The following is a 17396-nucleotide window of genomic DNA, read 5'->3' as shown; positions in this document are numbered from 1 at the left end:
ATGTAGAAGAAATTTTTGAAATCGGACCATTCGTTAAAAACTTATCCGTGATCAAAGTTTTATATATACACTCAAAAAATTTTTTTTCCTAAATTTTAGAAAATCGCCATAAAATGAAATTTTTTCTTAATTTTAGAAAATTTTCTGAATTTTAGAAATTCTTTTCTTGAATTTAGGAAAAAAGACCATAAAAACAGAATTTTATGAAATCCCTTTCTAAAATTTAGAAAAATGATTTTTTTTCCTTAAATCAATGGTGTTTTTTCCTAGTTTGCTCTCCAAAAGTTTTCTTAAATTAATGGCGATTTCGCCATTAAATTAAGAAATACGCCATGAATTTCAGTCGATGGCGATTTACCGGGCTGTTTTTTTTTTTTAGTGTATATGGAGTAACGGGTATCTGATAGTCGGGGCCCCCGACTAGCGTTCTCTCCTGTTTGTATTGCCTTTATCTCTTTTTTCTGCTATGCTAGCCTGATCATTTACTTAACTTATATTTTAACTATAAAACAAACTTTACAATTACCCAAATGAATGCGGTCATCACTTCATAAAAGGATTGCATATATGCAATAATATATTAAATATTATTATAAATAATAATATATTATTTCACAATCGATTACCACAAAGAACCGACAGTCAGAGTAAAATTATTACAAATTAGGCCGGTTAAGAAATAATGTTCAATGTTTTTAATATTTTTTTTTAGAATTGCACTTAAATATAGATTTATTTTATTTGTTTGTGAATTCCACTAAAGTTGTAGCCGCAGGTGTATGAGTATTTTTATTTGTGCTAATAACGCCAACGGTCAGCTTTGATTGTGCATTTTGTGAGTGAAATATAAGTGGGGCCCGGCAGCAGCTGAAGAAGATGTTGTGCTCGCTGTTCTGCTGAATTGGGCAAAAGTTTGGGTCTCCTTTCTCCATTACGTGGCGGCGCCCGACTCGAACTCGAAAGCCACTTGGGCAATTAGAGCCCTGAAAAAGTTTGTCCAGCGCCATCGTCATCATCATCGTCGTCATCAGGACAACTGTGAAACTTTTGTCAAACGTTTGGGAGTTGAAGTTTTCGCCCTTTTCGGCTGCTCGTCCTGCGGTAATTGCGTGCGTATTGTTAGGCGAAGGCATTCGAGATCCCATTTTCAATGGGATAAGGGAGGGAAAATTGCAGTCGAAACGTGAGACTCTGAGTTCTGCGAATTGCAGGAGTAGCAGTGGTAATCTAAGTAAATAAATTATTTTGCATCGCACCTAGTGCGGTCTGTGATGTGGATGCTTTGTTTAATAGTCCGTAATAGCAATTAAACATTTTATTATTTGGTACTCAAGTGACCAATTTTAAAATAAAATTTCAGTATATTTAGTTGATTATTTTAGTTATTAAAAACACTTAAAATAGTTTTGCTATACTTTCCAGGCAGATTTTAGCTAAATGGAGGCTTATGGGGGGTTGGAGTGGGCGTAACAAACTTTTTATACATGCTACTCGTAGAATAAAAGGGTATAATGTATTTGTGCATACATACTTTTTTTGTGTGTACATACTTTTATGTAATAGCTAGAAGGAAGCGTTTCCGATGTGTTATTTATACCTATCGAAATGTAGAAGACATTTTTTAAATCGGACCATTCATTAAAAAGTTATGCGCAATCAACATTTTACATCTTTAGACACTCGAATATAGCATTCTCTCTTGTTTATTCTAGTTAATTACATTGGCAATTTTATACCTTGATTATCAAAACCTCATTCTTCAAGCCCAAGCTCTTAAAATCAATTTTAGTTCATGTATTATAGCTAAATAAATATGGTTGCATAACACTTATTCGAAACGTATCCCAGACCCTTGACTCTTCCGATGATGATTGCTCTGATTTTCTATACGCTTGTTGAGTGTTCCGTTTATCCCGGGCAACAATATAAAATGCATATCAAGTTCAAATTGAATATCCTCATTTGACGCATGAAACAGGGCAACACCAACAAAAGCAAACTGAACAAGGACAATGTATGCAATCCTTGTTTATGGCAAGTAAAATACACCTTTGTGTGTTGCCTATAAAAAATGCAGCAAAAGAGTGGAAATTCTATGGGAGGGTCGAAGGAAAGGTATAAACTGTGGGGCGAAAGAAAGATCCGGGAGAGGAATCCTTCTCCATTTTTGTGGTCTTTGTCCGTGTCCTGGCATTAAGCAGTAAAAAATGCAGAAATGAAAAAAAGGACGAAGCGGAGGAACCAGAAGGTAGTCAATAGTGGCAATAGTTCTAAAGTAGTACAAGAAACACGGGGAAAAAGAGGGCAGGCGAGCGGCAACAAGCCACCACATTATGACAACAATAAAACGGAGAGCAGAAATAAGAAATAAAACAAGAACTAACGCTGAAGGCGAGTGCCTCGACTATCAGTTACCCGTTCCTCTGTAACCCTATTTCCAAATCATGGGCGATTGATTTGGTATGACAAATCATGACCAGTTAAATTCATTTAAAATATATCTTCATTTCCAGCAGCAAGTCTGTGCGCCTTGTTCGATTTGCGGGCATTAGAGTGGGGGCGCCTTACGTACTTTTCAACGAAATAGTATACCCATTTTCTCAACGAGTAACGGGTATAAAATCCTTATTACGAGGCTGACAAACGGCAAGGGGAGACTGTAAAGTTGACGGATCTTATCATCATCTTTACGATATTTAAAAATAAAAATATTACAATTTGGAACCAAGGATTAGGATTAGGATTCATGTACCACATGAAAATGTGCAATACTTAATTTTTTAAGGGAAAATAGTTAACATCAAAATATTAAAAAAATCGTTAAGCTAAAATGTAACAAAAAGATATCAGACAAACAGACGGATATAACTAGATCGACTCTGCTAGTGATAGCTATAGTTTTTTTTAACTGGAAATCCATAATTAGCTTATTAACTTTAACACATTTTTTACTCTCATCATAATATAGCATTTAAGTGTTAGTAAAAATTTTTTCTTTGTTTGGATGATTGTGTTTAATTCAATTTAAAAGATTGTCGTTTAGCATTAGTAAAAGAAAATATGAAAAATATTGGGAATACCTATTTATTGTGCATAAATACATTTTCTTCTTAAAAAAACTTAAATACGTTTCATAAAATATTAATTTACTCCAATATTTTGATTGTTTATACAGCAGATTGCAATTAGTCTTGCAAATACAAAGTAACGTTCGTTTTCAAACGAACCTCGCCCATAACCGATGCTTATAAGCTTACTACACCAGCCTGGTGTTACCCGCACTGCCGACAAACAAAGGATACACCGCCAACATATCCTTTCCCTGCCTCCGCCTTCGCCGCTGGCACGCCTCTTTGGATCTTAGCTTTTTACCGATTTTCTGGTTGCCAACAACAGCAGCAACGAATCAGCCCACAGAGATGAAAAGATAAGCAAAGATTGCGAAAATTGTATTTTCCATTGTGAGACTGTTGAGGGATGGGAAAAGTGTCCGTGTCTTGGCCAAAGCATGCAGGCGGGAAACAAAAAGAAAATACCGAAACCGTTTGCTCCACGAGCTTTCAATAGGTTTCGGGGAGCGAGGCCAGACCTTTCGGACAACCCTTTCAGAAAACGGGGGAGAAAAAAGGTACACAGGAAGAAAGGGTTTAAAGATTGTGTAAATTATTTTACTAAAATCCGAAATACATAAAGTTCTCATAAACAGGTAAATTGTCATAAATTAACATAATCCTAATAGACCAAATGGTTATCACAATACTGAAAAATGATTATTGATGTATCTTATTGTTGTCTACTTGATTAAATATAATTATCTTTCTTCTTAACTAGTATTTGCATTTTTTTTCGTGTGGAAATTCTACTCAATTTCGGTTACACGCCAATGCGCGTATAAGGAGCATGTAAATATGAAAGGCGAACGACGATAGATGCCAGAGTTATGAGCCTGCAATTGTACTTATATGGAGGAAGAAGTTGGCCGAAGGGAAAGTGTGGAACGAGAAGGCAATTCGGTGCGGACTGCTGGGCAGCATAAATCAAAATCAAATTTGAGTGCTGTTTAGTCAAGTGGTTGACTTTGGAAGGACGAGGCCGAATGGGTGGGATCCAGCGGAAACACAGACCCAGAAGTGACCAATAAGTGGGTCAGTAGTCAGCACTAAGTGGAATTTCCAACTATTCTGCTGACAACAGAAGGGTTCCCCCGCCCCATTCCTCATTTATCAGGTCTTATCAAAGGAGCCCTGATTGGTTTTTGCTGAACCGGTCTTAAGACAATTAAAAGCCATCAAAATTCAACAGCTTACAATTAAATCAATGGCTGCGAGTTGAGTGCCCCAGTTCAAGTCAAGTCTGAGGCTGATGGAAATGAGTTTGAGTTTTGAGTTTTCGGCTTCATCAGCCCCTGAAGATGGGATCGTGAGTTGTTTGGGTGAGCTTCCTTAAAAATAGGTTTAAATACAAATTACACCAAAGATTAATTCAAATTGTTGTAGACTTTTTTATTTCCTATTTTCTGGTAATCATTTTTAAATTCATACCTGCTGCTAAATCGTATTGAAAATGTATTTTAAAAATTCAAATTCGAAAATATCAGTAAAAGTCTTTATCTGTTCAGGATACTTGCATAGAATACAACTTATTTTTTTGTAAATTGTTAATAAAACTTTCGACCAAAAATTCGATTTCTTTCTTATCTTCAGACACGTAGAGTCCCCATCTCTAGGATTCTTTGGCTAGGATTTGTTTACGCGATGAAAAAATTTGCATTTTATTGGCTTTCCAATCGTTCAAGGGCCCGTAACACAGGCCTCCTGTGATAAAAAGCCTGGAAATGGAAGGGGCAAGATAGACAAGCAATTTGCATTACAAAGTCAATGAAAAATCACTTAGTGTGCGAATAGCAATCCGAGGTAAATGCGTCCAGAGAAAGCCTCGATAAACAAAGTAAGCCAAACGATTTAGATTAAAATTGCCAACTGGCAGAGGAGATCAACTTCAAAGATGAAATATCCTATTGCATTATTGTGGATCATAAATATAGGGCTTAACCGGCAGGGAAAGCGAAAGTTTTCGTTCACTTTTTTTGCGATTGGACTAGCCGGAACTGATTGCGAGGGACATGGGAAACCTATTTGAATTTCATTTTCGTATGCAAATTTTCAATGGGTTTTTATGCCGTTCGTTTCATTTCGTTTCGTTTGTGAAACGGAAACTAAGCCACACAAATATGCAGGCGAATTGCCTTGGCCTCGGAACTCGGAGCTTTCGCCTTGACTTTCATGGCGGAAAAACCAGCCCGCAATCCGGCCAGCCCACCAAACTCCTCCCCCACTGGGAGTCTTTTGGGTTCTTCCCATCGGTTTGGTTTACGAAACAATTGAAACAAGTTTGCAATCAGTGCGCAAACTTTTTGCTGGCCAACAGCACACACACAATAACATACAGAGAGAAAATATTATTATTAGATTCGAACGCCCCTCGATTTGTGAAAAAATATATTGAGAACTGTACAAAATATGATAAGGTTATTTTCACTTTTGAAACACAAAAAATGTTCTGTTCGATCGTTAGGAACTTGGAAAGCCCTCTTTAATCGATTAATTTTTTGTACGCAAAATGATTTAAAAGGTGATGAAATCTGGTGCGCACACTCAAAATAAATTTAACCCTAAATTTTAGAAAATCGCCATTAAAATTTCTTTTTTCTAAATGCAAGAAAGTTATTTCTAAATCTAAGGAAATTTTTCTTAAGTCAAGAAAGTTTTCCTTAAATCCAGGAAGTATTTCTTAAATGTAGAAAATGGTTACCATGAACTAAAATCACCCTAAAATCTAGAAAAAATGCCCTTAAAATTAGAAATAATTTTCTGAAAAATAGAAAGGCAAACGAAAATAATAAAATATTTTGGCAACACTTTTTCTAAAAATGAGTGCCCTAACCCTAAAATTAAGCTAACCCTAAATAATAGAAACATTTTCTAAAAAGTAGAAAGTTGTTCTAAAAAATAGAAATAGTTGTTTTCACATGCTCTGGCACACCAAAATGTTCAATGCCAGAACTTGTCAGCTGCCGGGCGGCTGTACTCGTAGCGCAGACGGTTAAAGCGCTTGGTTAGAAATCGAATCGACCCTGGTTCGAGTCCCAGAGCAAACTAATTTTTACCTTTTTTTTAAAGTTTTTTTTTTAAAGTTTTTTTTTAAATTTGTTTTTTTACTCTTTTTTTTATTCCTTTTTTTATTGATGGCAAGCGGTAAACCGAAAATAATTTGGTTTATATTTAGCTATTTACTATATACAACACATAAAATAAATTGCGATAGCATAAATATATACATATGTATATATGTATGTAAATAAGTAAAACGCGAATGGTCAAAATTATGCAATTAGTATTCAAATGTATTCTCCGCTTGACCCTTTACATACAATGCTCGGTTTGCCACAGCAAATTTAAGTGCTACAATGGCCCAGTATGTAGGCCGTTCGCTCCTCGCGCGGGAGACCCGGGTTCGATTCTCACCGACGGACAAGTAAAAATGTAAGTTTTTTTCATGAAGATAAAATATTAACTAATCATAATTTCTACATTCCCAATCTTCCGCAGTCCCGTAGTCCACATTTACAACAACATTTGGCTTTGGTTAGATAAGAAATCCAAGCGCAAATACATAATAATAAATACATAACCTTTAACATTCACAATATACAAGACACACAACGCCTGCATATGTATATAGGGAGGAGTACATAATATAAACGTATATGGGACGTTCCATATCAACTCGGCCACCCCCTTTTTTGATTTTTTTTCTATTTGGACAGTACCACATTGATTGCAAAGCCCCTTGCTTCCAATAGTTTACCTCATACCTATTTTGTCAATGTTACCACTCTTTCGCCGTATAATCGCGTTGAAAAGAAAACACAAAATCATTTTTATCCTGCGAACGGAAGAAACAATTGGCATTGTTTAAAAGCAGAAAAATCTGTCTTTCCATGGCCGATTACGAGAAAAAAAATAGATTTTATTAGACCGTAGATGACCAAGCGATAGCGTTTTTAAAGTCTAAAAGTAGGATTTCGTCCAAAGGGCCAGTCTGCAAAAATACCATTATATTTTTCTCAAAAGGCCCCAAATTTATGGGATTTTTTGCCACTGCACACTGGGCCAGAAAGTTAATTTTTTGGCCAAAAATCTGTAATTTCTTTCCTAGGACAGTTAGAAGGATGCAGTTTTTTGCGTTTTTTTCTTAAAAGATTGAACTTACCAACGAACTAAAAGTAAAATTTCTTGGAATTGTATATGATATAGATAATCCAGACCAAAGTCGAAAAATTTTACGTACTTTTCGGATTTTTATTTTTAAAAAAATAACTAGAAGACGCACTTCTTCCATTTTCGAAATCAATAAAGTATGAGATAAAACAAACTAAAAAAAATTAACATCACTAAAAAATATTATGTCATTTAAGATTTATGAACCGTTAAAAAGTGCAACTTTCGGAGGCTCCCACATCAACGTTTATCAAACAATCGATTAAAAAAAAATTTCTATTTTTTTGTTCTTGTTACCTTTTAAGTTTTATATAATCAAATTATGTAAAAAAAATTGTGTAAAAATATTGTTTTTTGATTTGTTTAATGTTAATTTGACATATTCTGAAGTCATCACAAAAGTATGCTACATTTTTATTTGCATAGTCCAGATTAAATAGATAGATATAGGTTTGGAAAATACCATAATCGATTAGTGTACGTAAATAGTAGATTTTAGATGTTAGTCACACTAAAATCAAATTTTTGAGCGCAAAATGTTCACCAAAGCCTGAAGAAATAAAGTATGGCAAGAGTATGCCATACTCTTAGCTAAGCTCTTCAAAATAGCTCGACTTCGAGTTAAGCCTTCAATTAAAACTTAAATTACCGAAAACTAAGGCAAAACCGCATCGAGTCGGTGGGCTACGCTTTTAGTAAATTGATCAACATATTTTTTTATGAAGGAATGAACTAATTTGGGGATGGCACTCGAAGGCACTCGAAAAGCAAAGTACTCATTTGCTGAAAAAAAGCGTAAAAATTAACAATTACATTTATTTTAGCAAACAAGTAAGACATACGAGCTATATTATATTTTTTACTTGTTGAAAATAATCCCTTCTGCAAGTTTCGGAAAGAAGTCGAACAGCAACATCAGCATCTTTGACTTCTAAATTTTTTTTCATTTCCATCAATATTTTATGAATTTTTCACTTTGAAAATATGGTAAAAGAAAACTACTTGCCCGAATTCTTTGAAACTTTGGCATAAATTAGTTTAATGTATTATAAAAAGGATCCCAAACTCAATTAGGTCATTTTCTTAAAAAAGAAAAACGTATTTTTGGCCAAAAATCTGATCGGCTGGCCCAGTGTGCACTGGTTTCAAAGTGGGATCTCTCTTGAGTAATTAGCTATGAATTCTTTTGTTCGTTTTTAGTGTAGTTAACTGTCAGAAAGAACTAATAAGTAATTTAAAATAATCGTATATGCTTTGGAAAAAATTAATAAATCAATGAAAATAATTCATAGATAATTCCACAAGATAGATCCCACTTTGAAACCAGCGGCATAAAATCCGTTAAATATGGGGCTTTCTGAGAAAAATATAATGGTATTTTTGCAGACTGGCCCTTTGGACGAAATCCTACTTTTAGACTTTAAAAACGCTATCGCTTGGTCATCTACGGTCTAATAAAATCTATTTTTTTTCTCGTAATCGGCCATGGAAAGACATATTTTTCTGCTTTTGAACAATGCCAATTGTTTCTTCCGTTCGCAGGATAAAAATGATTTTGTGTTTTCTTTTCAACGCGATTATACGGCGAAAGAGTGGTAACATTGACAAAATAGGTATGAGGTAAACTATTGGAAGCAAGGGGCTTTGCAATCAATGTGGTACTGTCCACATAGAAAAAAAATCAAGAAAGGGGGTGGCCGGGTTGATATGGAACGTCCCATATACAAAAAAAATCATGATTGAACATGTTTTTTTGTTTTGTTTTTAATTTCTATTTTTTAGGAAAATTTCCTACTTTTTAGAAATTTTTGCCCTTAAATTTAGTAAAATAACCCTAAAATTTAGAAATATGACGTCAAAAAAAATCAAAAATATAGAAAAATGTGACCCTAAAATTTAGGGCGAGCTTGTCTTGAAGACAAAAGTAGGGCGATTTCCTTGACTTTAGGGTTAATTTTATTTTGAGTGCAGGGAAATATTTTTTGCTCTGAACCTAGAGCATTTTTTATTGTGCAAGCAACACAGGCGCTTTGGCGCAGACCTACAAGCACTGAGAGATACAAAAACGCGGCAGCAAATTGTGCAGCAGTCAAGGAAGCCGAATAGCCAGCGCCCACTGTTTCGGGCAACATAGGAACCAGGATCCTTGGTCCAGAGTTTGCCTGTAAACAAGTTCAGTCGCGTGCCTAAAAGTATGCAACAAAGGATCAAGTGAGAGAGCTTAAACTACACTTTAAAAAATTGGGAAATTGGCAATTCAAAATAAAAGTAAGTCACAAAAGGCAATTCAAATTAAATTTTGAGTTTAATAAAATATCTATGGGGATTAAAATTATGTTAAAATGTAAGTATTCAATAAATGTCAGTAAACTAGGTTTTGCGGTTAGGGTAAGCTAAGCAAGAAGTTATGTTTATATTTAGACATCGGATTATATGCAAAATCATATTTTTAACGGCTTGTCGAAATCAAATTTCGATTGGACGGAAATTCGTTTCACGTTAAAATAATAAGATTAAGGCCATGTTGTTTTTGCAAATTCGACATATCTTGCATATCAAGAACATATCCAACATATTTTACGACATATTATCAAAGCAGGCTTTTGTCAGAATGTTTAAGAATTCAAAAAATCATTTCAAAGAGAGTTTGTTGTGAAGAGTTGATTATTAAAAAAATGCCGAAAACTCAAAAGAAAGGTGATCGGCTTAAGGAATGGTTGAAAGACATTAACGAGTCTGCTATTACAGTAATTGACGACAATCTATACTGCAAGTCCTGCCAAAAACATGTAAGAAATGTAAATATATTAAATTATATTCTATCTTATAATTTAATGTCCTAGATTGGTAGTGATTGTAAGTCGCAACTTATACAACACATAAGAACAGAATTACATAAGCAAAAGCCAAATAGTATAACATCTAGAAACGAACAAGAAACTCCGTTTTTTTCCAATCTGTGTGAAGCCATGATAGCATTTAAATCAATTAACAACAACATTTTTAGAACTTTTTTACACAAATACACAAATCAAAACATACCAGACGAAAGTACCATACGCAAAAACTATCTAGACAGAAGCTATCAAAAAGCCCTCCAAGAAATTAAAAATGAAATAGGGAATAACGCAATTTGGATATCAATAGACGAGACAACCGACAGGAATGGACGTTATATAGCAAATTTAATAACTGGATCACTGGATGAGAAGAAGTCAACGCGTCCATATTTGATTGCTTGTCGTCAAATAGAAAAAGTCAACAACAGTACAATTTCAAGATTTTTAAACAATGGATTGAGATCTCTATGGCCAGACCTAAATGAAGAAAATGTACTGCTTATGGTTACAGACGCAGCTGCTTATATGATAAAGGCTGGTCAAAACTTGAAGGTATTTTATCCCAACATGATACATGTGACTTGCTTGGCCCACGGATTGCATCGGGTCGCAGAAACTATTCGAGGACATTTCCCAAAAGTCAACAAATACATATCGGACGTTAAAAAAATATTTCTGAAATCTCCCCACCGTTGCGCCCAATACAAATTGATGCTAGATATTGAATTACCGCCGGAGCCAAAAATAACGAGATGGGGAACTTGGATTGAGGCTGCATGCTTTCATGCTACAAACTTTAATGGAATCAGTCGTGTAGGTTATTCTTATTTATTGACAGTAACTATTTACTAAATATATTTATAGGTTGTAAATTCTCTAGGAAGCGACGATGCTCAAGCTATTCAAAATGTTCAGGAGCAACTAAAGGACTTAACTGTAAAAAGGGAACTCCTAACTATTCAGAATTACTTTTGCACCATGCCGTCAATAATTGAAAATTTAGAAAAAGGGTCCAATTCTTTGAAGCAAAATATGGTTCTGCTGAGCAAAGCTCAAGAAATGATAAATGACGTTCCAGAAAGCTTGGGAGATATATTAAAGAAAAAATTAAAGGATGTACTATTGAAAAGCCCGGACTTTAAAACGATTGAAAAACTGAATGACTCAATTAACAGCATAGATGGAATGAATTCGATTGACGATTTAAACATGGAAAAAATCTATAAAAATATATATGCTCCATTGACGTCGTGCGATGTTGAAAGAAGCTTTTCCGCATTCAAGCTTTTACTCACAGACAAAAGAACAAAATTAACTGTTGAAAATATAGAAAAAATTTTGGTCACATATTGTAAACAAAATTACAACTAAAATGTACTTTAACATCCTAACTATTGCTTAGCGTGATCCCCAAAGCACTAAATACACTCATATTAAATACGTATTTTTTCTGATTTTTTTGGTGTAATGGCGAATATATAAATTTGTTGCGTGTGGTTTGTAACAATTTTTTTTTTGTTTAAAACCAATTCCAGCCAAATTGGGGCTTTGCACTTTCAATTTCCCTGTGGATCGGCTAATGTGGCGGGTACAGTTTTCAAAAATTATATTGATTGGTCCAACTTTTTAAATTATAGAAATAAGCAGTAGTTTGATGAAAATGTTCACAAACTAACACGATTTTTGAAACCGATTTTCTTAAGATACGGTGGTGCAATTGTAGCTATTTTTATGTATACCCCTTCTGTCACCTACAGAAATACATTTTAAACATTTTTACCATTAAGCTCGAAATATATGTGCCTGTAAGAGACAGAAACATATTCGACATATTTTGCATATTCTCGACATATTTTACATATTCCCGACATATTTTGCATATTCTCGACATATTTTGCATATTCCATTGCATAAAAAAATGCATATTTGCGATATGTCGTCGTCATTCGAATACCAATTTAATATAGTGCCTAAATCCAAAATTTGGCGGTATTTGAAGCAAAAATGAAGAAAAACATATAATCCGATGTCTATTAGACATCGGATTATATGCAAAATCATATTTTTAACGGCTTGTCGAAATCAAATTTCGATTGGACGGAAATTCGTTTCACGTTAAAATAATAAGATTAAGGCCATGTTGTTTTTGTATATTCGACATATCTTGCATATCAAGAACATATCCAACATATTTTACGACATATTATCAAAGCAGGCTTTTGTCAGAATGTTTAAGAATTCAAAAAATCATTTCAAAGAGAGTTTGTTGTGAAGAGTTGATTATTAAAAAAATGCCGAAAACTCAAAAGAAAGGTGATCGGCTTAAGGAATGGTTGAAAGACATTAACGAGTCTGCTATTACAGTAATTGACGACAATCTATACTGCAAGTCCTGCCAAAAACATGTAAGAAATGTAAATATATTAAATTATATTCTATCTTATAATTTAATGTCCTAGATTGGTAGTGATTGTAAGTCGCAACTTATACAACACATAAGAACAGAATTACATAAGCAAAAGCCAAATAGTATAACATCTAGAAACGAACAAGAAACTCCGTTTTTTTCCAATCTGTGTGAAGCCATGATAGCATTTAAATCAATTAACAACAACATTTTTAGAACTTTTTTACACAAATACACAAATCAAAACATACCAGACGAAAGTACCATACGCAAAAACTATCTAGACAGAAGCTATCAAAAAGCCCTCCAAGAAATTAAAAATGAAATAGGGAATAACGCAATTTGGATATCAATAGACGAGACAACCGACAGGAATGGACGTTATATAGCAAATTTAATAACTGGATCACTGGATGAGAAGAAGTCAACGCGTCCATATTTGATTGCTTGTCGTCAAATAGAAAAAGTCAACAACAGTACAATTTCAAGATTTTTAAACAATGGATTGAGATCTCTATGGCCAGACCTAAATGAAGAAAATGTACTGCTTATGGTTACAGACGCAGCTGCTTATATGATAAAGGCTGGTCAAAACTTGAAGGTATTTTATCCCAACATGATACATGTGACTTGCTTGGCCCACGGATTGCATCGGGTCGCAGAAACTATTCGAGGACATTTCCCAAAAGTCAACAAATACATATCGGACGTTAAAAAAATATTTCTGAAATCTCCCCACCGTTGCGCCCAATACAAATTGATGCTAGATATTGAATTACCGCCGGAGCCAAAAATAACGAGATGGGGAACTTGGATTGAGGCTGCATGCTTTCATGCTACAAACTTTAATGGAATCAGTCGTGTAGGTTATTCTTATTTATTGACAGTAACTATTTACTAAATATATTTATAGGTTGTAAATTCTCTAGGAAGCGACGATGCTCAAGCTATTCAAAATGTTCAGGAGCAACTAAAGGACTTAACTGTAAAAAGGGAACTCCTAACTATTCAGAATTACTTTTGCACCATGCCGTCAATAATTGAAAATTTAGAAAAAGGGTCCAATTCTTTGAAGCAAAATATGGTTCTGCTGAGCAAAGCTCAAGAAATGATAAATGACGTTCCAGAAAGCTTGGGAGATATATTAAAGAAAAAATTAAAGGATGTACTATTGAAAAGCCCGGACTTTAAAACGATTGAAAAACTGAATGACTCAATTAACAGCATAGATGGAATGAATTCGATTGACGATTTAAACATGGAAAAAATCTATAAAAATATATATGCTCCATTGACGTCGTGCGATGTTGAAAGAAGCTTTTCCGCATTCAAGCTTTTACTCACAGACAAAAGAACAAAATTAACTGTTGAAAATATAGAAAAAATTTTGGTCACATATTGTAAACAAAATTACAACTAAAATGTACTTTAACATCCTAACTATTGCTTAGCGTGATCCCCAAAGCACTAAATACACTCATATTAAATACGTATTTTTTCTGATTTTTTTGGTGTAATGGCGAATATATAAATTTGTTGCGTGTGGTTTGTAACAATTTTTTTTTTGTTTAAAACCAATTCCAGCCAAATTGGGGCTTTGCACTTTCAATTTCCCTGTGGATCGGCTAATGTGGCGGGTACAGTTTTCAAAAATTATATTGATTGGTCCAACTTTTTAAATTATAGAAATAAGCAGTAGTTTGATGAAAATGTTCACAAACTAACACGATTTTTGAAACCGATTTTCTTAAGATACGGTGGTGCAATTGTAGCTATTTTTATGTATACCCCTTCTGTCACCTACAGAAATACATTTTAAACATTTTTACCATTAAGCTCGAAATATATGTGCCTGTAAGAGACAGAAACATATTCGACATATTTTGCATATTCTCGACATATTTTACATATTCCCGACATATTTTGCATATTCTCGACATATTTTGCATATTCCATTGGATAAAAAAATGCATATTTGCGATATGTCGTCGTCATTCGAATACCAATTTAATATAGTGCCTAAATCCAAAATTTGGCGGTATTTGAAGCAAAAATGAAGAAAAACATATAATCCGATGTCTATTTATATTTAAATAATCAAATTTCAGTCTCAAGCAGATTCTGATTCAGATTATCCTTCATTTGCTTACACTACTTCTCCCGCAGTCCTTCACATCCTAGAAGTTTTCATATAAAGTTAGCACTCTGTAGCCCCACTCTATATTCCCAGTTTCCAAATTCCCACAGTTGCCTTCGTTGGTAAAGCAGGGTGGGAGGTATATCTATATCCCATATCTATAAATCAAAAGGCCCACAAAAACCTCTTTACAATAAGGCTTAATCACAAACAAGTGGGCCGAGAGCGAAGAAAAGTTTAAGCAGCAATCAGGAACAACAAACAGAAACGGGAGCTCGGAAAGTGGATGAAAAGTCGGGAAAGAACATTATAGGATTACCAATAATGCTTTAGAAAATTGAAACTCACTATTGGTTGCTTAAAGTTCTCCTCTTCGAATTGGCCTAAAAAGCGCCATTGATTGATGTCAGTGAAATGTAATTGAATGTTTCTAATTACGCCTCATTAGGATTACAAATCGAACGCTCCAAGTGTTGGGCTTCATAAATATTTAGCGAAATGAAATTGAAAACGAAAATAGGAGCTGCGACAATTGATTTCGGTGCGCATGTGATTGATCGTCTGGTGGCGGTAATGGGAATCCTTCTCGACGACACCATAAATGTCGTCTGTTGTGTCACAGTCACACCTCCGCATGAATGGATCACCAGATTGGGGAAGAGATATAGGGGAGATATGGCAAGGAGCGGGTCAAATCGGATGAGATGCAAAAAAGCGGTGGCTCCGAGCCATGAACATGACGTATGAAAGTCGTAACAAAACACTTTGATTGATGATTGAAATGGTACGGGTCTGGTCTAGTGGTGGTTGCGTGATAAGGTCGGATTGTCGAAACCCTTAGCTCTAATTAGAGGTGGAAATTGTTGATCTGGTTAATTAAAGATTTTTAAGATTAAGTTATTTAATAAATTGGGATTATTTTCTTTAACAATAATATTAATATCAGAATTCCACAATTGACTGATTTCCATTTATTATCCAAAAGCACTTAACTGAGGCTTGTCCTTATCTGTGTTCCGAATTTGATCCTTTCGGTAAAATTCCCCGAGTCACGCCACCATTTCCAATCGGACCACAAATCGCTGTCCTCGACCGCAAGTCTACACTGGTATAACCAAAATGGAGTCCAGGGGCCCCACCTGTTCCTCCCGCAAACACGCACAGGTGCACATAAGTTCATGATTCCATAATGTCTGTGACATGTGGCCATCAACTGACCCTCACTTCTTTGGCCACCCACTCGCCAGCCACCCCGTCCCGCCATCCACCCACTCCGTCAGTGGATGTGCGGTCAGGCAGTTACAAGGTTTGAGTTTGAGTTAATCCATTGTCCTCGTCCTGTTAGTGATGTTGGCGTTGCCGACTGTTGACGGTGTTTCTGCTGTTGGTGGCTTGTCTTTGAAATGTTTCGGCGGTCGCCGGTTCGTTGCTCTGCGGCTGGTTTTTGGTTTTGGGATAAACGCAGGCTTCGACGCGCAGATCAGAGCTTTAACTCCCTTCTTACGTTCAATTAAAGCTTCTACTGCATATCGCTTTAACTCTATTCGGAAACATTTCATGGCATTATAAGCTGGTACTCTTTAGAGCGTATTTAACAATGTTGTTTTTGGTTTGCCGACTTATTAGGACTCTCGGCGGTTGTATGTTTGCAGAGGGTTTTATGATTTCAGTCAGACCCCATAAAGTATATATATTCTTGATCAGGGTCACTAGCCGAGTCGATCTAGCCATGTCCGTATGTCCGTCTGTCTGTCTGTCCGTCCGTATGAACGCTGGGATCTCGGAAACTACAAAAGCTGGAAGTTTGAGATTTTCCACACATATTCTTAGGCTTCCTACGCAGCGCAAGTTTATTTCAGCCGAGCGCAACGCCTTCTCTAAAGCCCACAATCGCCCTCTAACGCCCACACCTTTTAAGATTTCCGAGAAGTATAAATGCATCATTGTTGTGTATATTTATACATGTTGACATTTTTATACCCGTTACTCCTAGAGTAAAAGGGTATATTAGATTCGTGCAAAAGTATGTAACAGGTAGAAGGAAGAGTTTTCGACCGTATAAACTATATATATTCTTGATCAGGATCACTAGCCGAGTCGATCTAGCCATGTCCGTATGTCCGTCTGTCTGTCTGTCCGTCTGTACGAACGCTGAGATCTCGGAAACTACAAAAGCTAGAAGGTTGAGATTTTCCACGCATATTCTTGGGATTCCTACGCAGCGCAAGTTTATTTCAGCCGAGTGCCACGCCCCCTCTAACGCCCACAATCGCCCACTAACGATTTTAAAATTATTTATATTAAAATTATTTTCTTTAATTGTTGATACTATCGATAGTATCGATAGTGACCACCATCGATAGCCAAAAACATCGATGGTGTCCACTATCGATTTTTTAACAACCCTACCGAGGATCTTTTTAAGGAGAACGACAAAGAGAAGGCTATTCACTACGATGACAAGGCGATGGCCGATCTGCTTGACTACATCAATCGCGGCATTGAGGAGAAGGAGTCGTGGGCCAACGAGTATCTTTTGTCGTTCGAAGTGGCGTCTTACGCCACTAAGGAGGGAAAAAGGGAGAATAAGAGTGATGGCTGAAAACAAGGACCCAGCTTATTGGGGGAATCTGCTGGAACAACATCAGCAGCAGCTGCAGGAGGACGTTTAGCGCAACATAGGAAATGGAAAGCGAATTCGTAAGCGGATGGATTATTCCAATATTTTGAAG

The 17396-nt window shown here is 35.5% G+C and overlaps 1 protein-coding gene across 1 annotated transcript; it reads right to left on the bottom strand.

Annotated features, from left to right (window-relative positions):
• Positions 1–3360: 3360 nt before the first annotated feature.
• On the bottom strand, positions 3361–15992 carry LOC108068160 (uncharacterized). Its single transcript, XM_044392602.1, is given in 4 exon segments — positions 3361–3516; positions 3518–3585; positions 3588–3602; positions 15905–15992. Coding segments are annotated over 4 exon segments (327 nt in total).
• Positions 15993–17396: the final 1404 nt, after the last annotated feature.

Source organism: Drosophila takahashii, chromosome 3L (genome assembly GCF_030179915.1).
Source record: "Drosophila takahashii strain IR98-3 E-12201 chromosome 3L, DtakHiC1v2, whole genome shotgun sequence".
Classification (NCBI taxonomy): Eukaryota; Metazoa; Arthropoda; class Insecta; order Diptera; family Drosophilidae; genus Drosophila; species Drosophila takahashii.
Note: the sequence above shows the minus strand (reverse complement) of the source record. Positions and strands in the feature narration are given on the sequence as shown.